Raw genomic sequence first — 23,653 nt, forward strand, 5'->3', positions numbered from 1 at the left:
CAGCAAAAAATAGTTAAATTTTAATGGTACGATCAAAAATTTTCAATGATTTTCGATACGAAACTTCGAAATGATTCACCTGCTGGCCTAATGATACATGCGTGGGAGTGGGATAGCTATGCAAACATGTGCATACAATCACACATATGAATGTATGTACATGTAGTACATGCATATGTAAATATGTATGTATGTGCATATGTAGTGTGCCTGTTGCTTTACTCTTGAAACTTCGTTGGGTTTTTACGCCGTTGCTGTTGTTGGTTGATGTCGCTGCTGCTGTTGCTTCTTCTTTTGGCGCACACAGCTGTTCCATAAAAATTCCTTAACGTTTAATTTTAGCAACAGAAATTGCACAAGAGGGAAAATGCAAGAAAAAACGTTTATTTTTATTATTGTGCAAACTCATTTACATGCACACAAACACACACACACACACATACGCCGACGCATACATAAACAAGAGCAGCAAAGGAAGCGGACAAACTTTAAGAGCGCAAGAGAGTATGAGCGACCGCGAGAGAGCGAGTGTGGGAGAGCGAGTGCACATTGTGACGACGGCAATGCGTGGGAGGGGAACGTCAACTCTACTACTCTCGGCTATGCTTAACCTTGAAGTCATCTCTTTTCTCTGTTTGTTCTGTATTCGCTGCACATGCATACAAATGTAAATTTGTGTTCAAAATGCAAAAACAGCCCAACGACGACGTCGACGCAACATGGCAGCGTTTCGCTGTTCTATGTACTTTGTATGTTTGTGTGCATGTTTGTGTTTGTATGTAGGCAGTGTGGAAGAGCAGATGTACAGCGTTGGGCTCCCCTCTCATCATTTTCCTTTTAATGCGTCCCTCTCGAATTGTTGTTGGCTCTGTTCTCCATTAATCTGCTTTTCGTTTGTGCTCATGGGTATGTGTGTGTGTGTGTGTGTGAGTTGGGTTTTTATTCTCTTTTTTTTGCATTTCATGTTCATTTCCTTTTGTCAATTGAATTTAATGGAGTTGGCTGCGACTGGAAATGGGCGTCTGCGCCAAGGGTGGAATTGATCGTCGATCAACTTGATCACAGAACCATGCATAAGCGGGGCCGCCCTTAGCCCTTAGGGGTTGCTTCGCTTTGGCCACACAACCGAAACGGAGGGAGCATCTGTTCTGTTTTGTGGCAGCTCTGCAGCTGTTGTGTTTTGTGCTGTGTTGCATGTTTTGTTGCCCTCTCCTGCTCTGGGGGTAGGAAAAACCCTAATGCACCTCGGGTTCAAGTCCCCGGTTGCCACAAGTCGGGGCCTGCTGTCGTAATTCACACATACACAAGCACGCGACACAGAATTTAACAACCCGGTATCCAATTAAAAGAGTTGTTATTTATCGATATCGATAAATGCAAATGTGCATATTTTAAATAAAGCATAAGGGAATTTTTTTTTAAATTTTCAATTATTATTGATTATTATAAATAGACGATAAGCTCGAAACATTTTATCAAAATCATTTTGTTTTGTTTATATCTAAATATTTTTGAGCATAGCCTCTTGGTATAAATTAAGCCAGCTTTAATCGTCTATCGTTATCATTATGCACTCTAAATTCGCATCAAACTCTCTATTTCGTTTTGTTTTAGTATAAATTTATACAATATATCGATATGTACAGAAAATCTATTTGAAATTGTTAGATTTTGATTTTGTTGTACACTTGCAATTATTTTGTACTTCCAACATAGCATAGCAATTAAGCCAGTAATAATAATTTATTGATATCGATATATGAAAAAATATGTTGAATTCATTGTTATACTTTTTCTTCTATTTCCAATTAATATGCTTTGCAACTAAGCCTGGTATTAAATAAGATCCGATGTTATCGCTTTTCGATATCAAGCAAATCAAATTCGCCTTAAATTCGCCGCGTTTTGTTCTTGTCGCAGTTCTCTTATCGTTTTCCCTTGCAATATCAAATTTGCAATTTTACGTTTCGTTGAACTTTCGCTCGGTATCCTACCGCTCATCGATTTTTAGGGGTTGAAATGCAACTTTTATGTTTCTGTATTTATTTATTTCTTTTTTTTTTGCCAAGTGCAAGAGTCCCGGTGTCTGTGATCAACGGCAGCTGTCGGAGCATGTTTCATTCGATGTGTGTTTTTTTGTGGGGCCTTTCAAACAACCCCTTTTATGCCAAATGCGGATCTCCATGCGGCCAAAGCAGCTTTCCACCCCAAAAACAACTGAAATTGCCAACTGAAACGCAAAAGGGCCACCCTCGCACCCTAATGGACAGCCCAAACAAAAACAGAGCACAGCCCTATCAAGGACCACCCGCCAGCCAAGTGTGTCGACGTCGTCGTCTGCTTGTGATCTGAGACTGCTGATGCTGCTGCTGCTGCTCCATGTTAGGGTTGCTTTACTTAATGCGTGTCCTTGTCAAACGCAAAAAGCTCTTTCTTTGCCAGCCCATTTCCGTTGCCGTTGCCCGTTGCCCGTAACAACCCCCCACACACGCACACGCAGCAAGCGAGGGTTGAAAATGCGGTTGCAGTCGCAGAGGGGATCATGCTTGGCTGCCGTTGCTGTTGCCAGACGCCCGACGACCGACAACCGACAACCGACGCCCGACCACCCCCTCGATTGTTCTCCCTACCCTTGGACAATGCTAGTTGCCCTTGTTTGCTCCGTACGTAATAAAATTTCGCTTCGTTTTGTGCTCTCTTTCTCTCGCTCAATGCTCAGCTCTTCTCTTTGGGTTTGGGGAAATCAATAAATCGGGGCGGATCGGAAATAGAAAAGTACGCAGTTGCTAACGTAGTTATGCGTCTGATTGTATGTGTTTTTTTGTTTTGTTCTATGTTAGCTCAAAGCTGCCTTTATTTTGATATTTTAGTAATCTTTTCCTGCTTATTTTCAGCATAAGAAATACCACATGCTATGCGACTCATAATCCATCTGATTCCAACCCTCAGAAAACGCAACAACTTTGCGAATCATAATACACCGATTACTAAATATAAACCTAATCAAAACTTTTGCTATTATTAAACATTTGGTAACGATAATTTGCTTCCCAAAATTACTTGTTCCCGCAGAATTTCTTTATATTCTCACAGCTCATGAAATCGAAAACGAAACAGCATTTAATTTTTATTAGCAAAAGATTAAAATGTTTACAATTGAATAATTTGTATAAATACTATTGAACGTATTCATTATAAGATTTTCAAATCTCACAAAAAAACTTAATAAATTTCAATGAATTTTAATAGATCATAACTGATTCTAATGCACATCCGAATTTTTAATAGAGATGTGTAAAAGATTAATGGGTTTCAATTCAAAAATTGAATATAGAATTTTAACATATTAAAAATTGACAGATTTAATTTTGTGTCTTTAACATTTAAGAATGTATTTTATAAAAAAAAGGTAAATAAATATGCAAACATTTATTTTGAATTGTATTTTCTTAAATTTGAATTTTTCGAGATTTGCACTATCGTATCGTAGTCTTTAAACATACATATGTAGATTGCTTTAATTAAATAAATTATAAATAACGTAATAAAATTAACGTATTAAAATGAACATTCGAATGGCAAAATAGTTGATTTTGTCATGAGTTCATTTTGGTTTTGCCCCTAATCCAGCTCCAATGAGCGTCTTCCTTTCACTTGATTAACAACAAAAACTCTTCGCACAGAATTTTTGTTAAACATTTTCTCATAGTGACCCCAAAAAGCGATACATAAACACATATGTATGTATGTTATGTATGTAAGGATGAACATACAACATATGTATGTATGTACATAATTTTGCAAGCTGAAAGCCAAAGAAAACCAGAAAGTTCCATTAACGAAAATATTTTTGGCAGCCTCATTTGGGCAGGCAGAGCGTCGTCTTCGCAGCGTAGAGTGGGAGCGAGCGAGCTAGCGATGCGGGAGAGAGAGAATCAGAGAGAGGGGACAGCCGATTGCGAGCATTCTTTGAAAAACCCGAGAGCCATCAATCACTCACACACACACACACACAAGCGCGCATATACACACACACTATAGCCATGCTAATGCTTCGAGTTCGAATGAAAACGAAGCTCAGAATTTGTGAAAAAGAAGCGCAATCATAATGGAAATCAAAGCGTACAGAAATAGCAACAAAAACGCAAACACACACACACACACAAGCACACGCACGGCAACTGAAATGAAGTGTGTAGAAAGCAACAACAAGAAACTCGTCTGTGTCTGCGTGCGTATGTTTTCGGCGCTTGGGCTGCCAAATGCGAAAGCACACACACAGAAACAGATGAGAGCTTTCGAAGTTGACGACGGCCAACGAAAATCGTTGAAAAACGAAAACATCAAAATAAAATTCAATTACATATTGACTTTAAGCTGTTGTTGTTCATGTTGTTGTTTTGAGTTTTGTTGTTGTTGTTATTATTATTGTTGGCGGCTTCAAAATGGAATGGAATTTGTGTAGAGCTGTTGTTGCTACGAAATCACGTACCACATTCGAGTCGCTCACTCGAGACACAACATTATTGTGGTTGTCGTTGTTGTTGTTGTTGTATTTGTTACTGTTGCTGCTGTTTGTTGCTGTTGCCCGTCTCTCAAGTAAGCGGGTGCGGCATAAATTTTCACTTTGCCCGTCCAAAAACTGTTGCCAAAAAAAACCTAAAACGCAAAACGAGTTTTTTTTTCAAAATTTTTTTTTTTGAACTGTCGTCATTCCTTGATTTTGTCCGGGAATGTACAATATTGTATTTTCTTTGTCATTGGCGCGAAATTTTCAACGACTTGTAGTTGTTGCTAATTTTGTGCAGCGCCAGCGCAGCGCAGCTTTCAAAAGTTAAGCGCGGGCGGCGACGCAAAAATAATGTGCACAAATTTTTAGAAGCTCAATTATGGTTACCTTTCCACTGTTGTTGTTGTTGTAGCTGCTGCTGAAACAGGCAATCGTAAGCGTTTATTTTTAAACAACAAAAATCAAGTTTTGCGCACACACGAAATAAAAAAAGTTAATTACATATAAAAAAGATTTATACCCACATAGAAAGTTGCATGCGAAAAACAAAAACAACTACAACAAATAAATTGTATTTAAAAATTATTTTCATGTTGGGCAAAGTGAGCGAGAGAGCTTTTTTTTTTTTTTTCTTTTTTGACGATCCCATGGTAATGCGGTTGATGGGCGTGTAACTGTATGTGTGTGTGTGAGTGGGCGCGCCTGAGGGCGCATCAAATAATGTTTGACATGAAATACGCGAATAGACAATAAAGTGAATTTCACGTTGTCATGTCAGCGCACAGCAATAGCAACAACAACAACAACCGCACAACAACAACGATAACAATTGTGAAACCCTAAACGCAATGCTCGCTGGCTCATGTGATGATGATCCGACACAATTTCCACCCTAAATTGTGGGGTTGCTGAAGCGGGGCGTCGGGCATCGATTGAAGCAAATAAAGCTTCAGGGCCAAAGTACAAAAGCAACAATGCAGCCAACTAAACCAGAAAACTACCCTAAGCACAACAACAACGACAACGCCAAGTCAACGTAGCCTCGGATCGAGCAGAGGACGACGGCGACGGTGACGCGGCTTAGTGTAACGATGGCAGCACAGCAGCAGCAATGTGTGCAAACGCATTACGCAGGCAATGCAAGAGAGAGAGTGAGAGCGGGAGGCAGGTACATTGGTAGGGTGGTGCGAAATGAGATCCACACATTTGCAAAGCCATGAGACAGACAAAGAACACGAGCTGTGAGCGCGCCATGAAGTATGTGTGCATTTTTTTGTGTTTTGTATTTGTCTTGTCTCTCATGGCTGTTGCTACGTGAGCTTTGCTTGAATGAATGTGAGTGCGTAAAAGAGCGACGGCCATTTTATGCAATTTGGCAACGTAAGTCAAGTTACGTAGTACGTATGAAAACTGCATGAATGTCAAGCATTAAATATTTGTGGATATCGAGTTAAATTCAACAAAATGCCAGCAGAGGCAGTGTTAAATGGTTATGTCATGTCAATGGACCAAGCAACTGAAGCTAAATCCGTTTTCGTGATGCGGTTAACCTGATGTGTGACACATCATCTGCAACAGCAGCAAAATTTGATGGTTTTCACGTCTGATGTTGCTCTTGGTAGTGTGAGACAGAAGATGCTGACGCTTGTTTGGCCTAAGCTGATTCAGACTTGTTGCGGTGGGGATTGTACTAAGAAGCTTTCCACAAACATGGGAGCGTACATATGTATATATTTGTGTGTGTTCGTGTGCGTGTAAAGAGCGACACTCAGATAAGTGCTCTTGTAATTTAAGACAGATAGCGAAAAGCTCGCCGGATAATCTTTACATAATGACTTCTCTACTCTAATCAATGATTAAGTATGTACATAGAGACGTATGAACAAAAATCAAATAATTTAGTTTAATGTTTACTGCAATGTCCATAAGCTGCAGATTTTCGTTTAGATCACATCACATGCTAACCAGCAAAAAAGCTTTTTGCTAGTAGGTGTTGTTGTTGTCAGCGCAGTTAAAGGGCTGAGGGCGTACATACAAACATACACATATACAAGTTGCTTGTAAAGCGACACCTGTGCACCGCTTACAACTTTTACATATTAAGGTTTCTTGATATGCAATTGCAACAAAAAAATAGTTCTAGGGCAGGTTCCACAAGAGGCAGAGAGAGAGAGTGAGAGTGAGCGAGAGCGGGACTGTGTAAATATGGCACACGCTATATACAGATAAATCCTATCATATCTGTATATAATGCATGCACATACTCGCTAGCATTTCATGGCTGCAATTTTATGCATTTATGACAAAACACACACACATAGACGCATGCGAGCTTCTAGCACACTCTCTTTAGCAAGTGTTACGATGAAGAGAGAGAGAGTGAGTGGGTTAGTGGATGGGGAGGGGGAGTGAGTGAGAGTGCGCATGGGAAGCCAAAACAAGAATAATGCAATGCACACATGTCGCACAACACGCGCACTAATACATAAACGCATGCTGCCCACACACACATGCATGTACTTCAAATTGCAAGTGCATATTGTGCATGTGTGTAGAGAGAATTCCATAGAAAAGCGCTTCAATGACGTCAATTGCGGCCCAATAAAGTGTCTACATTTGTTAACTACATTTTTCTTGTTGTTGTTGTTGTTGTTGTATGAGTATTTGATACTTAGGCATGCTGCAGTAATACCAGTATCTAAATTAGCTTGCCAACACATACAATCAGCCAAATATGCTGGCAGTGCAAAGTGTGCGCTCGTTTTAAGCCTGCTGGCGCCAGCTAGCGGCTAAGTTTGGCAAAATAAAAAAGGGTGGCCACTGAGGTTGGCGTTGACTTCGCTGCCGCTGCTGACCTTAATATGCATTAATTGTTTCAAGCAGCTGTAAACTAGGGGAAGCTTTTTCGTGCATGTGAGTATGTGAGTGTTCTATTGCTGACTCTCTTTGTGCGGTCACGCTCACGCGCATTAAATATGCACAGCTTTCGCTTTATGGAGCAGAGCACAGCCGGACCCGTTGTTGGGTGCTTTTATTTTGATCCCAAGTACTCAAACCACAAACCACGGCACACATTGTGCTCTCGCTCTCACTCATGCGCTGCGCCCAATGCGGCGTGTGTTGTTAGTGTGGGGGATCTTTTGTTTTGTTTTGTTTGCGCTGCTCTAATTGTGGGTGTAGTTGGGGTGCGTTGTGGCTTTTGTCTACACACATACTCATAGTTATAATTACTAAGTATGTGTACACATACGTATGTACATATACATACATTACATACATACATGTGCTTGTACATAAGTGCATGCGAGGTCAGCTCCACGTCTCTCTGTCGAGTTTGCGCAGTGGAGAGTTTGGAGATTTCGATCGATTTTTCCAACAACATGATGGCGGCCGAACAAATGTTCTGTATAATGTCATTTTATGATTAACTTGAAAATTGCTTGAAATTAATCGTCTGTTACGATCATTTGAATGTTTCAATTATGCAGGCCGACAAGCAACAACAAAAAACAAAAACAATAGCGATTTACATACTTACTACATCATTTTGTTGGCTGGACTGTTTAAAGCTAGAAAACGAGTTACGAGAATATGCAATTATTTTAATGTATTTAGCCTTGATGCTCATGAATGTCAATTAGCTTAATGCATACAAATACACACACAGCGCATACACTCACACTCACACACTCCCAAATTGTCTCGTATGTGTGTGTAAGCTTCGCTTCGCTTTTACCCGCTCTCTCAGGTTCAGTCTGCAAAATGAGTCGCTTTGTATGCGCCAACAACAGTCAACATCATCACTGAAAGCTTTGTGCGAGCGCGATTTTATGGTGTTCGCCACCCACTTCCGCACCCACCCATGAGCACAATACACATACACACACACACACACACACACACACACACACACACACACACACACACACATACATACACGCATACGCATGCAAGTCACTTTCGCATTCAGCAGCAGAAAATTGCAACTCATTTGAATTGTTTCGCCTTCATTATGCAAATGCCGACTTTTGGTTACGAATATTTATTTGCTAATTATAAATACATAAAGATAATTTAAGTCTAGCTGCGTTTGACACATCACACTTTCTATATCGTGTCGCAGCATTTAAATTTACGCTGGGCATGACTTCATTTAAAAAATGTTAAGACCCTGTGTTTAAAGTTCTATACTCCCCAAACATGCAAATCGTTTAACAAATCTCATTTGTCTCTTAAATTTACATTAACATTTATATGACATTTTTTCGAATTCAAATGAACCGCCAACATTTCGATAAACAGTAGTTACCGATCAATAGTTTTACAGCATTGAACTTTTTGTTGAGTGCACATCTCATATGGCAACTCTAAATTCAGTGTGTACACACTAGTTAAATATGTACTATAGGAAATGAATCCACTTCCAATTCACTAAAAACAAACAACTTATAGTAAAAGTGATTGAATAATTTTTTTTTAATATTTAAGCTATGAATAAAAATATTGAGCAACACTTATTAATTAATCCATTTAAATTTGGCGCTCACATTTCAATTCCAGCTGTTTCGTAAGCAGTGCAAAGAGAAGCAAACAATGGTCAGAATCATGCGCGCAAGTGAGATAGCTAGCCTTTCAAAATACCAAATGCTGCCAGCTAGTTTCAACCATCGTTCGTTTTGAAATCATTTTTAAATAAATGTATTAGTCTCATTGTTAAAAGTATTTTGATGCGAGAAATAATTAATATTTCCTATTAGCAATCATTTTATCTAATGTCAGTTAAATTATCAGCTAATTTCTATGGCATGCTCGGACACTGTAAACAAAGCGCAACAGTCTGGCAAGGCCGAAAGCATACGAAAATGGCGAACACGAGCAAACCTACGATGAACGACGAGTGGAAAAAATAATTATTATTTTAAATTCCGTTTTGCCAGCGAAATTCCAACGCGAGCCAGCTACCAAAAAAAAAAAAATAAAACAACACAACAAAAAGTGCGGAAAACACAAAACAAGTAATGATAATTTAAACTATGAAACGAGCAAAGTACAATGCGTTGCGTATTGATAGTGAGCAGCTAAATAGAATAAATTAAGTATTTGCAAAAATTACGAAAAAGCAGCTGAAAATCCAATTGAGTCGAGTCGATTCGCAAGTGTGTGCGTGCGTTCCCGTGAGTGTGTGGCGTATGTGTTTGTATGAGTGAGCGAGCAAGAACAGCATAGAGTACTAAAAGGTAGCGGGACGAACGAAAGGAAATAAAAATAAAACGAAAAGTTAACAGTGCAAAAAAGGAAGGAATACGAAATAAAAACGAAACTTGGCGGTAAACTCTGCACACGCCTGCACAAGTACATATGTGTATATATCCCGCTCTTCAATAATTGTATTAGTGCGCGAGTGTGTTTGTGCGCCTAAATGTGCATAAAAATAACCAATAAACTGCGCAACAATAACAACAAAAGCAACAACAACGCCGCCGCTTACTGTAATCGTAATCTATGCGTGCACTACGTAATACATCAACACGTAACGTAAGCGGCAACGAAGGAAGAAGGCGGCAAAAAATAAAAAGCCTACGAAAAGTTTCGTCAAATTTGCTGTTGTATTTGCCATGTGTGTGCAAGCAATTATGCAAAAGAGCAACAAATTGAACGACTGTGGCAACGTCAACGCTGATCTACACTACTTGCAACAACAACACATTTAAATATAAATAGCAACAACAACTAAAAAACCAAAAAAATAAAAGGTAAATCATCCCGTACAACAACAGAACAACAATAATAGCAACAAGCGACGCAACAACTAAAAATAAGAGCAGCAACAGCACAAGCAAAAAAAAACAGGCATTTCAATTGATTTCAATTGCCCCAATGTTGAGTATTACATTTATTTACATGTCGTGCGGTGTAGTTGAGAGGGTGAAAAGGGCGGCAAGGGGTGCATCAAATCGTAGTGCAAATTTCCATGCCACCTGCACTTCGGCCTCTCGCCAAACACACACATACACAGTCAAACACAATCGCATTCACAATTTTTGCGCTCTCTCCTCTGTCTCTCTCTTTTCGATTTGACTTCAAAAGTTTCGCCGCCGTCGTCGTCGTTGCTGTGCGACAAGAACAATAATAATCAAAACAAAAATGTTTAAAATCCATTTTCTTTGCTTCTTCCTTCACCCACCGCCGCATCAGCGCTGTGTGTTTTAGTCTGTCATTTGTCTTGTGCTTCTTCTTTATCTACTTCATACACACACACACAGCGCACATAACACAACACACAAATACTTATGCAAGAGCCAACGTGCAAAACAGCTGTCTCTCTTGCTCATGCATAATCAAAACGCGCCGAAGTGACTGCCCAGTTTACCAGGCACAGTGGGCCGTTAACAGTTTATCGAATGATGATTTTATAAGGTTCTGAAAAGCAAAAAGTTTTTAAGTCTATTTATTTATTAAATAATTGAAAAAACTGTATAATAGTTATTTAAAAATAATATTTCAAATTAATGAGCTTCATGTATAGTTTTCGTGTGCTGAACCACTATGGGAGTGTTACAAAGAACGATTCCAATTGGAACCTTAGACAATAAGAAGAAAGCGGCTTATATGCTGGCAAGCAACATGTGTAGGGCATCAGGCAACCAATATTCAAGACCAAACGAAAAATGAAAAAGGCAGGCAGAAAAATAGACACAAAAAATTCATTTAGCAAACAAACAAGCAAAGGAAAACGACAAAGTAGTGGAAGAAAAGAGAGGCTCCAAAAGGCGGCAATTTGACTTCTCACGTGTGTGAGCGTGGTTGTGTGTGTAAGGCGAATATGGCAAGCAACAGGGGACTCGCAAACAATAGCAATAGTAGAAGAAAAAAACAAGTGAAGCTAGCTAAAGCGTGAGATCAACTATGGGATACCCGATATTTATATTTCTACCAAATGTAAAACACATTGTGATTTTAAAAATATACACCTAAGAATTTGAACTTTAAACTTGATTTAAAAAATATATAATTTGTTAAATAAAAAAAAAATATGTGAAAAATTACAAAATGAAATTTAAATATTAAAATTGAATATCGTAAATTAAAATTAAATAAAAAATACTACAAATTGCAATAAGTTGTGTACAAAAAATGAGTAAAAAGTAAAGCTTTTGTGTGGAAAAAATCGGGATCCTAGAAAGTTTTACTCTCTAGTCATTATAGTTCAGATTCTTAAGCTTACAATTTTTAAAATAATTTTAAAATTCACTTTGTATGCAATGAAATATATTTTATGGGATCGGTTATACCCCAAGACTCTTCAGTTACCGGGTAGAAAAACGTGGATTGGTCGCGTAGATGGAGAAGAAGCCGAAGCAGTACCAAAACAACAAACAATCCGCAGCCAAATGCACGACTGATTATAATCTCTTGTGCGCTCTCCCGCTCTTACTCTCTTTCGCTTGCGCTCTATTGGGTGAGGGGCGCTGGTGGGTGGCACACAGCACTTTCTGTGTGTGCATTTCTTTTTGGCGCGCGCTGTATTGTTTTGATTTCGACTTGGTGACTTTGTTGCTAGACTCAATTTCCGAGCAAGTGTGACCAAAGTTTGCAACAAAGTCATGTAATGAAATGTATTTTAAGCCGTTAAGAGACTTTGTTATCCATATCTATTGATTAATTACTCAAAGGGCAATTTTTTTAGCTGTATACAAAATGTGCAACAAGAACTTATTTCGCTTGAGCAACGTACTGTGCTTAGGGCAAGAGAATAAGTCGTAAAAGCGGCAAGTCAATGTTGGTTTTTTGTGTGTTGTTGTCGTTGATTCTGTTGTTGATGATGCCCGTGTTTGTTTGTCTGCGCCTATGTACAGTGAAACCTAAATTAAACGAACATAGTGAACGAGGGTGTAAACTTTATAGGGTGCTTAAAAAATTATTTCTGTATCCAAAAATTTCTATAATAAATTTTAGTTAAACTCTTGTCACTCAGTTGTAAATGCAAATTATTAGTTGAATTCTGAAGGAATTTTTGCATAAGCGAGCTTTTACTGTATTAGAAACATGCCTAAAGCCTCCTTCCGTTCGTCGAGTTCTATTAAATGCATTGGGTGCACAACCTAGCTGCAGTCTACTGCAGCAGCATCCCTTTCAGCATTCCCATTCCGTATTTTTTTTGTTTAATTTTTATTTATTTACTTTTTTGACAATAGCAGCAACAACAGCAACAAGAAGTTGAGGTTGTACGTGCCATTGAAATCCGTAAAAAGAACTAAATAAAAAATAAATGTAAAGAGTGTAAACTCGGCTCTGAACTGAAACTGGTTTCGGTTTTCTTTCTTTTGGTCCAAGACCAACGTCAGGCCAGCAGCTAGCAGCCAACATTTTACATTTTCATGCACAAAACTAAAAACTTTTCTGAATTGAAGGCATCGGCAATGGGCAGTGGGCAAAGACAATGGGTCGCATAGCAAACATTTTATTGCAAAAAATCTAAAAAAAAAAAAAAAAAAAAAAAAAGAATAAACCACTGAAATGGTTTACTTAAATGCGCAATGTTGTCATGGTTAAAGCATGAAATTAAAAAACCGTTGTGGTAGTCTCAGTGTGCTCTAAATAAAAGAGTGCAAAGTAACGTTGGGAGTGCACCTCAAAAAAAAAGTAAAAATTTATATATTGGAATTCCATTTTGTGTTTTGAGTACGGCACCAATGTGGTCCATGGTTAGGCAAGAATTTTTTTTATAAAAATAGTAAACGAAAGGGTAATAATAGATATTTAGTAATTTATTTATGTTTTCAACATAAATTACAATTGAGTGATTAAACAAGTAATAAAGATAAAAGATGTGTAAAAGAGTTATAAAGGTAGTATTAATTTATACTTGCAATATGAATTTCAGTTAAATAATTAAAAAAAGAAAACTACAAATATTGTATATATGAAACAGACAAAAAATAAAGAAAAAATAAATTCAAATTCAGATAAATAATCGCAGTCTATTTGGTACTAAAGCAATCTTTTTGAAACTATAGAAATTTAATATTGAATTGTTACATTAATTAATTATTTATTTTAAACTACGAACATTGCATAATAATATCATATTTAATGTTTGGACATACATACGTTTTTTTATAGAAAATGTTAAGAAATAATAACTAACTAATAGACTTTATGTAAACACTATTATGATCGTTTAATATAAAATTCATTGTGGATTTTGAATATTTGTAAAAATGTTAAAGTTCTTGCAAAGAGCATTCGCAAGTCTACCTGATGGGCAGGGTTAAAGCCTACCTGTTTTTCGGTACGAGACAGGCATAGTTGTGTTCCTCTGAGCGGCGCTGTAATGCGCCTCACAATGGACTCCTTTTACATCGCTTGCCCCAGCAGGCGGTCGGGGCTTGGGGGATGGGGAGGGAGGACTGGGGGTCGGGGCCATCGAGTCCGTGACTACCTTTAAGTTGGCCTCAGTCGCAAGTTGCGTTGCATTTGGTGTGGAAGCTGCAAACGGTTGCACAGCATTGCAACAGTTGTCGGTTGTTGTTTTTGCCGCGTTTATCAATCAGAGAATATTTTGTGAATAATAAATAAAACACATATTCAATTTACTATGCACTCGCGAAGAGCAGCAACTATAATTGAAATGTGGTGGGTGTGCAGACGGAACTAACACACACGCAATTAAAATAAAGCTTTCGTTTAGTTACGTTTTGCTTTGCCTAATGTTTCGTTTTCCATTTTACATTTGCAGCGTCGCCGTCGTCAGCAGGACAACGACAACGCCAACGTTAGCGTCGTCGTCGACGCCGTTGCTGCTAACGTTGTCTTTGCACTGAGCTTTAGGCGAAAGTGAATGAGAGCGAGTGAGCAAAAAACAATATCAACAACAAATCAGAGCAACAACTAAGAAGAAGCCCCGTGAGAGAGAGAAGAAGCGAAGAGAGCACACTCTCACTTACAAAATGGCTGCCGTGCGGGGTCATCAGTACTTTAGTCTGCGCTGGAATAACTATCAGAACACGATGACGTCAGTGTTTCAGCAGCTGCGCGAGGATCTCTCCTTCGTTGATGTGACCTTGTCCTGTGAGCATGGCTCACTCAAGGCGCACAAGGTGCGTATCGATCTACGATAATAAATCATTAATCGATCTTAATTGGTAATTACATTTAATGTTTTAGGTTGTGCTCTCCGCATGCTCGACATATTTTCAAAAACTTTTGCTCGAGAATCCGTGCAAACATCCAACGATCATTTTACCCGCCGACATCATATTCACAGATCTTAAAACAATTATCGATTTTGTTTATCGCGGCGAAATCGATGTCACCGAATCGGACTTACAGGTGAGTTTTATCCCTCCATTCTAAATAAGCCATTGGCACATTGCAATTTTCCACGAGTGAAAAGCTTAAACGTATCTATTTTTAATCAATTGCATTTGTTATGTCAGTTGAGTTGAGGGGCAGATTTTCTAATTGGAAATCAATAGAATGCAATTGAAACCAAATCAAATCAAATATGTTCAGTTCATACAAATGTGATTGAAAACCTGTGGTCGATATGAATTAGCGTTAGGTTTTTTAGATGTAAGAATAATTACGATAATGTATTTTCGTTAGTTTATAATTATTTTGTACACGAAAAAGATTAATTTATTTCATTTATATAATATCTATTTGTATGTGCAATTAAAACGTTTTAAAGATTTATTCAATACCTACAATATCACTTGTTCGTCATGGTCTTTCTCATGATTTATCAGTTGTTTTCTATTTGATTTGTTCATATCTTGGAACACGTCCATAAATAAACGAACCGTAACTATTTATATAAAGCGTTTACATAACCGTTCCACACCTTTTCCATCTGCTCACATCAATTACCTATAAACATACATATGTACTTAGATACGCACATAGTTATACTTTTTAAATTGATCGACAGCAATAAGCGAGAGCAATACACATACACACATATTTCTATGTGTTCTGTTATCTGCGTCTAGGTTTGAAGGCTTTCCTGCTCTCGCCTAAGCTGCCCAGCTTAGTCTTTCTCTTTTCAACTCACTCCCTTTTAGAAGGGCACCCACTCGTTGCTTCCCGTTTTTGCACTTAACGAACGCACGACATTGTATTTATGAATGTGTGTGAATATTCATATGTCACCATGTATGTATGTAAACATTTGCATATGTGTGTGTATAATTGTCATTGGTGCGCTTCATTAGCTGTTGAATGCGCGGTTGTTGCTGGTGTTGTGTTTTTGATAAAGCAGCTTTTAATTAATATTGATTTCACTGCATTGCAAATGTTGTTACTGCTTTGTTTAATTGACTATAATGTTACAGTGGCTACGTCGCAAGATTTACAATAGAAATAATCACTAAAGAACATAAGTAATATTTGCATAATACAATGTCTCTAAAATTTAATGTTCATTACAATATTTAATACTTCACCACATTTTGCTTAACGAATTACTGAACACATTAAATTATTTCGACAGCAACCTTTTTAAGCAAAGACACAAACCTTCGTTTACAGTGGTGGCCGGCATTAATGTGCTGCTATGCTCAGCATATTAGCGCTCACTCAATGCACACACACACACACACACCGCACACCGAGGCTCTTGGCTTGAGTAGAAAAAAAGAAAACGCTCAAGCTGACACAACTCGAACGAACGGCAGGCAGCCCACCCTCACTCCTTACTCATACACACAGCGCCCAGGCTGAGCACGGTGGCTTCTTGTGGCGTCGTCGTTGACTGTCAGACTGGCGACTTCCCATTCATGCTGCAAGTTTGCCTTTGCGTTTGCTTTATTTTTGTTTTTGTTTTTTTTCTCTGCTTTTGTCACAGACGTGCGCTCCATTTTTATTTTCGCTGCAAAAGTTTTGCCGGCCATCTGTGTGAGGGTGGCCAAACCCCCCCTTTCTCCCAAAGGTGGAACAGAGCAGAGCTACGATTGTGTTTGTTTGTATCTCTTTCGTCGTCAGCGTCATCGTCGTCGTCGTCGCCGTTGTTTCTGCACATGTTCTTGGAGTTTCGCATGGTCTCCTCTCGAGTCTCTTTGCCACCACTTTATGTATACAATTTTTTTCGCCCATTTTTATTTTCTGTCTCGTCGTTGTTGTTGGTGTTTCTCGTTGTTGTTGTTGTTGCCCTTGTACTCTTGAATGTTTTTGCCGTTTGTGCGTTGCGACGTCGACCGCAACTTCAATGGCGTCGCTTTGTGTGCGAAGCTTTTGCGGACCGCGTCAACGTTGACGTCGCGTTCGTCTTGTGCCAGCGACGTCGTCGTATTTTGGCGCTGCTTGGCTTTGCTGTTGTTGTTTTTGCTTTTGCATGGTGGCCCCCTTTTTTTTTGTTTTTGGCGCGTCGTCTGCATCGCCTTGAAAAATTTTTGTATGGCTGCCTGCGACTGGACCTCAGAACTGGACTTTGTGCCGTGTGTATTGCTGTCTCCGTTGCACACACTCAGCGGTCGCAGGGTTGCCACTTCGTTTATTTTTTTTCAAGCTTAGATTCGATTTTTGCTAGCGTTAATTATGCTGGGCTGTGTGCTTGGGAATGCTTTTAGCAAACGTGGTCAGCTATTGCGTGCTCGCTCGCACTTATCCACAGCGAAGCATTGTAAGCATGTGTAGGTAGATGATTAACTGCGACACACACACGCATGTAGCGTTAAAGCCGTTAAATACATGGATATGTGTGTTTTACATGTGCATGTATTTATTTGCGTGTGTATGGCACACATGCATGTGTCTGCGACAACGGCGACGACGACGCCATGTGCTTGGCTATATTTATTGTATGCTTGCTGGCTTGCTTTTTTTTTTTTTTTTTTGCATGCCAACACTTGAGGGTCTTCCCAACGCGTCGCCATCGTCTGCGCTCTCTACACTCCTCCCCTGCTCTGGTTGGCCCCATTGCATGGCCCCCTCATGCCATCAACGTCACCTTTATCTTCGGCCAACTATGTGAGCAGCTGAAACTGACACACACGAGCGCTGCAGCAGCAGCGACAGCGACGTCGACGTCAGCGACGTTGGACATCAGCAGCAGCAGCAGCTGGCAACCCAGTTAATGGGGGGTGGTGTTGGAGACATAGCGGGCACACCCAACAAACAGTCGCCGACCCGTCCTCTTGCCGCCTCCTCCTTTGGCTTCACCCAGCAACCACTTGGCTTGCATTTTTTCCGATTTTTTCTTTCATTCTTTCTTGCAAACAATTTTTATTTTCTGTGCAGCAGAATTCGTTTTTTTTTTCCTGCTGCTTGCTCTCTGAGTATTTTTTTTCGCCTCGCGGCACGTCGCCAAAGTGTCTCAGTGTTTGTATGTGTGTGTGAGTGAGCGCCGCCGCTGCTGCTGCTGCTGTGAGTGAGAGCGAGTGGGCTTTGGCTTGGCACTTTGAACTTTTTCGAAGGAAAGCACAGGACGCAAAACGCTGGTTGAGCGAAAAGGAGGCAAAATAAAAGTAGAAAAAATTCGAAATTGAGTGAAGCGCAAAGAAAAAATGCTGCTTACATGTATGCGTGTGTGTGTGAGCGTCCACCAACAATGGCCCAGCTGCTTTTGTGTGTGTGTGAGCTTGGACTCATAGTACACTTTCATTCTCATTCCACGCTTGGTCTCCAAGTAGCTACTCCTCTCTTTCCTTCTCTCTCTCACACTCTCTTGCGATGCCCGTCGTTGTGTCTGTCCAGTTCCCAGTTCCCAGTCATGCATTTGGCTTTTTTTCCGTTGTACTTGTTTCAACTTTTCGTCCTGTTTCTTGTCTTCGGATTCGCCTGCTGGCCAGGCTCCCTATTCCTTTCCCATTGTTGTTGTTGTTACTAGAGAGCACAATTTTTTCTTTTGCGGCGCATTGTTTTTGTTGCACAGTGGTGCAATGTCAGTTAGATGCGAAATATATTGAAGCTAAAATTTCTTTAAGCTATGATATATAGGAATATTATATATTACATTTACAAATAAAATATAAAAAAGTGCAGTTTTTAAATAATAATTACAAATGAATTAAGAAACATTTTTAAATTAATTTGCAAAATGTAAGAAAGCCTTCTACAATTTTATTTTTTATTATTGAAATACTATGAAATGAATTTAACCATTTAAAATGGAAACTTTGTTTACATTTTGTAAAAATTTTTAAATTTGTGGAAAAACTTTGTATTTATAATTTTAATCTATTTTAAGAAAATATGAATTTAAAACAATATTTCCCACTAAATATAGAAAAACTATAAAATTGTAATTTATTTTTTAGCTGATGGTTTCATTAGGTAGTTCTTTAACTAGTTTTTGCAATGCCTAGGAATATGTCCACACCCATTTGAACATTCATGCTGCCTGTTCTCGCTTGTAGCAAAACACAACAACAACAACATTAACAAACGAAGGACCAGCAGAGTGCCCATCAATTGCTGCAATTCTTTCTATTTTTTTTGTCTTTGGTCGCTCAAAATGTTCCATTGTTTTTACTGGTTCCGCCATGCAATGTCTAATACTACCGACCCCCAAACCATCTGAAACACAAGCGAATCTTTTAGCGACATCCAACAACAACACAAATCATGGCCATGTGAATTCATCTCCTCCAGTTAATGGGCGGCGAACATCGTCGTCGCATTTGGTGGCCTGGTCAGTGTTGGTCATTTTCTAAGGGTGTTATATACTTGGAGCACACACAGTCACCTACAGTGTGTGTTTGTGGGGGGAGGGAGATCGCTTATGTAGAATGCGCCACTCATTCGGCGCCACTGTCTCACTCACTCACATACACACTCACACACTTGTAAGTTTGCCGCAAGTTTGTTAAGAAATATGTATGTATGTGTGAGTGAGTGGGAAGTGCGCTCTGCTCATCAATAATGCAAATTGTTGTTGTCTGCAAAGTTTTGTACACGTTTTGAGTTAACGCGAACCACGGTGCGCGTGTTGTGCCGCAATTTTTTTTTCTTCCTCCTCAGCTTTCTCAGCTCAGCTTGCCGTTGTTGTTGTTGCCGGCTGCCTTTGCTGCTGCTGCTCTCAGTGTTTCTTCTCATTTTTTTCGCTGCTTCGATTTTGCTTGTTGTTGTTGTTGCTGCTTGTTGTTGTGCTTGAGTACGTCTCTGCTCTGTACACGTGTGTGTGTGTGCACGACTCTGAGCTTGTGTGTGTGAGTGTGAGTTGCGGCTTGCTTATGTTTTTTTCTTTTTCTCTTTTTATGTGCAGAGAGCGGCGGCTACGCTCTGCAATTTTTTCCGATTGCGACCGATTTTTTTCCGCTGCCGCTGCTTGTCGTTTGTGTGTGTATGTGTATGTGTGTGGGTGCGCTTGTGTGTGTGAAGCTGGTGTTGCTTTTGCTCCTTGCGCCTGGCTGTTTGCTAATCGTTGTCGTCGCAGTCAACGTAGACGCCGTCGACGTCGTCGTCGTCGTCTTTGGCATCATCTTTTATTTGTAATTCGGTTCATCATCATCGTTCATCGTTCTGTCGCATACATATGTATATGTATGTAACTGTTTATGTGTGTGTGTGTGTGCTCGCTGCTGCTGCTGCCGCCGCCGCCTTCGCTGTCGTTGCCTTTTCTTGCCATGTTGTTGTTGTTTTTGTATTTTTTTTCTTTCTTTGCGCGCCGCAGCGGCAGCGGCGGCGGTGGCAGCGACGACGACGGTCAATGCTGCCAACTTTGCCGTTGCCGTTGCCTGCCATCAGACAACATTTGTACTCGGTGGGTCTTGCTTCGATCGGACATTCGGTCGCCGTCGCCGTCGCCACGTTGCTGTAATTATCGCGTATACTCGCCAGACCGTCCGTCGTTCGCCCTCCTCCCTTGCCTTCGCCTTGTTATCGCTGTCCAATTTCCAATTGGAGCCGCAAACGTCAATTGGACCAATTTTGCTTGGGCCCCCCTTTAATTACCTCAACAACAAAAAAAAAAAAGGAAAAAAATCGCGAGAGCGCAAATCAAATTAAAACTGGCCGAAAAAAATAAAAATGTGCTTAAAAATAAAACACGGCGGGTCCTCAATTCTCTTTCTCGCGTAACCCGTTGCACGTTGCCCGTTGCCCGTTGTTGCGTCGTTTTTGTGCAATTTATACTACGCTATACTATATGGAATAAGTGGGGCTGCCGCTTTGCTGCTTATTTTAGCATAAATTCAAGTTCGCGCGCGTACACACACACATACATGCACTTACGCACACACAGACAGACAGGCCGTTGTCTGGCTTCTCGTCCCAATAAGAAAACAAGCAGCAGCCGTACTTTATTTCCAATAAGAAATGCCGCGTAACGTATCAAAAATGCAAGCTCTCTAAAGCTTATACGTCTTGCGCTTACGTTACGTGCTTGTCTTATTTTTGTTTGCCTCGTCTTTGGCATTACGTAGTAAAAGTAAAGAGGCATTCCCTCAGACACCGACACACACACGCACACACACATACAGATCTGCTGGCTGCATATGTATAACAAACACATGTCGCGCTGCCTTAACATTCCTTTTCGTATGACGTTGACGTCGCGTCGCTGCTGCTGCTGCGCTTTGCCAGCTCTTTTGGCATGTGTTTGTGACTGTGCTGGCGTTTGTGTGTATGTGTGACAAGTGCCGCCTGCTGACTGCGCGCTTTACTTTTTATCATTATATTTATATTACACACGTTCGTAGAAATTTTGTATTTATTTTATATGCATTTGCCTTTCGTCGCGATATTCGCGTGTGTTTTGACTTTTCGTCTCCGTCGACGTCGTCGTCGGTTTATTGAACTAGACGCCCGTTCTAGATTTGTTTTCTTTTCTTTTTTCTTCTTGTATTTTACCGGAACTCCTCTTAGCCACCGTCTTCGTCTCTAATATTTTGAATTTTCAGCATTTTCTGATTAACCATTTAATTCAATTTCCCTTCTTTTGCGCAGCAATAACAACAAAATAAAACGACATATAAAAAATAAAAAAAAAATAAAATAAATCTTGTGAAAAGCAAAAGCCACGTGTTGATAAAAAAAAACATTATTAAAAAGAAACGAACAAAACATTTTGCTTCCATATCTCTTCCACAATACTATCGCTCTCTCTGTCTCACTCACTCACATAACTTATACTCATTATTCATAACTAAATCTAAATCGCAACGATTGCGTCCTTTTTGCTCTCTTGTGCGTGTGCTGTTGTTATAATTATTAATTAATTTGACAACAATTGAAAAAGAAAAGGAAAAAAATCAGCAAAATATTTGTATCCACTCATTTTGCTGTGTTTTGGGTCTCACACAATCCTTTACACATACAAATAATACATATAATTATATATAAATATCAAAAGAGTCAAATATATTATTATTGTATGCAATTGATTCCGTCACGTCGTCTACTACAATTTGTCAAATCTACTACAAATCACTAAAAAAATTAATTCGTTACTACAATACTGCGATATAATAATACGACAAATAAGTAAAAACCAACAACCAAAAACTACTGCGATTATTTAAGATCCTGTGCCAACAAGGATTACAATTTTCGAAACTTGCATAAGGTATGTCGCACTACAGTTATAATTAAAAAAAAAAAAACTTGATGGGGAATGAAAATATTTAAAAAAGTATATGAGAATATACTTAAAAATTATATGAGAATCATTTCAAATAAAGTTTTCTGGGGGATGAAAATAAGATTTTAGAAAAATATAGGAAATTCATTATTTTCTAAAGATTTATTGTCCTTTTTATTCTTTTCATTATTTGCTTTTACTTTATATTCATTGATGCAGATGAATCAAAGTAAATTCAGGAAATTGTGTATTTATCTCCTTTTTTTAAATATCTGTTCTACATTTTAATTGTATTTTATATTACACATTTTCAAAAACCCAACTTAAATAATCTAATTTAAACAAACTTTATTTCTTTAAAAAAAATCGGTCCTTATAAGGTTCATTAAGGTACTCTACATTAATTGTGGAAAAGAAGAATTCTTAAAATTAAAAGTTTACTGCTTTGAAAAATTTTGAAAAATTAAAAAAAAAATGTACTTTTAAACTGTTCTTGAAAAGTGTTTGCGATAAAGCGAATAAATCAGTGGAAACTTAATAAAAACCGTTGCCTACCTGCAGGCGCTTTTTCAAGTTCAACTTTTACTTACACTTTTTCGACTTTCTTTTTCGAAATTAGCTTTACGCACCTTTTAATGGGCTTGGCTTTCGGCCCACAATGTGCCATCAAATAATGCCATTAATTAGGCACAAGCACACTAACACACACACACATACATACATACACTCGCACACCTATATACTCTTCTTCTTCTTCTCACCACACCCTTAATAACCTTAGTGTTGCTTTCCTTGTCTTGCTCGTTGTAACATGGATTCTCTGAGCTGCTTGCTCGCAATTAGCGACCATCAGAAACAAAACTGAGACATAATAACGGCAAAAAAAAATGAAAAGAAAAGCTTAAAAAACGTGAAAAGCCAATGGAACTGAGCAAATTTTTCCTCTTTTTTTTTTGTTGTCGTGTTGGTTTGGCACACCCAAAAGTTACTTAGTGTATTTGTATTCGTGTATTTGTATATGTTTCTCTGAAGGTTTTTCCCAATATCTATCAATTGAGTTGGCGTCGCCTGTTGTGAACTTGTTTTTTTTCCCCTATTTTTTTTTGTTGGTGTCATAATGGGAAAGTTATGACCACTAAGGCACTAAAACCTAACTTCTGCTGTATAAAAGTGTGTGTGAGCTTTTCAAAAAGTTTTGCAACATGCTAAAAACGTCGTTAGCCAAAGAAAAACAAATCGAAAAAGGGTTTTTTGCAATACAAAACTTGGAGAAAATGCACAGATCAGACGGCTTCACTTTACTTTATTGAAGTTTTGGCAAATTTCTATCAATGAGGCTTTGAAACATCTCAAAAAAGTAGTTTGATCAAATAATTGAAAACCTTGAAATCTTCTAAGATTCAACTTAATTTTAGAAAGAAGTGAAAACAAAGGAAAATTTCTTTGTAAATCAGTTATTAAAAAATTATGATTAAAGTGAATTTTCTTTAACAAAGTTTGATTGAAAATAGTTCATAAACTTGTTTAGCTCAGCACATAACTTTTGAAATTCAACTTTCGATATAAATTCAATATTAACATACAAATTCTTCGAATAAAAAACAATAAACATAAACAAAATT

The 23,653-nt window shown here is 38.8% G+C and overlaps 1 protein-coding gene across 3 annotated transcripts in view; it reads left to right on the forward strand.

The window, feature by feature from the left end:
• Positions 1-9,362: 9,362 nt before the first annotated feature.
• LOC117572331 (alpha-protein kinase 1) overlaps positions 9,363-23,653 on the forward strand; it is a 63,308-nt gene continuing 49,017 nt past the window's right edge. For 2 of the 3 annotated variants that reach the window (XM_034255068.2, XM_034255070.2), the window contains exons 1-3: positions 9,365-10,263; positions 14,250-14,610; positions 14,678-14,842. In XM_034255068.2, coding sequence (XP_034110959.1) covers positions 14,461-14,610; positions 14,678-14,842 — 315 coding nt within the window. In that variant the 5' untranslated portion in view covers positions 9,365-10,263; positions 14,250-14,460. Of the gene's footprint in view, positions 10,264-14,249; positions 14,611-14,677; positions 14,843-23,653 lie in introns of all 3 variants that reach the window. The other variant, XM_034255069.2, reaches the window with a different exon arrangement.

This window comes from Drosophila albomicans, chromosome 3 (assembly GCF_009650485.2).
Source record: "Drosophila albomicans strain 15112-1751.03 chromosome 3, ASM965048v2, whole genome shotgun sequence".
Taxonomy (NCBI): Eukaryota; Metazoa; Arthropoda; class Insecta; order Diptera; family Drosophilidae; genus Drosophila; species Drosophila albomicans.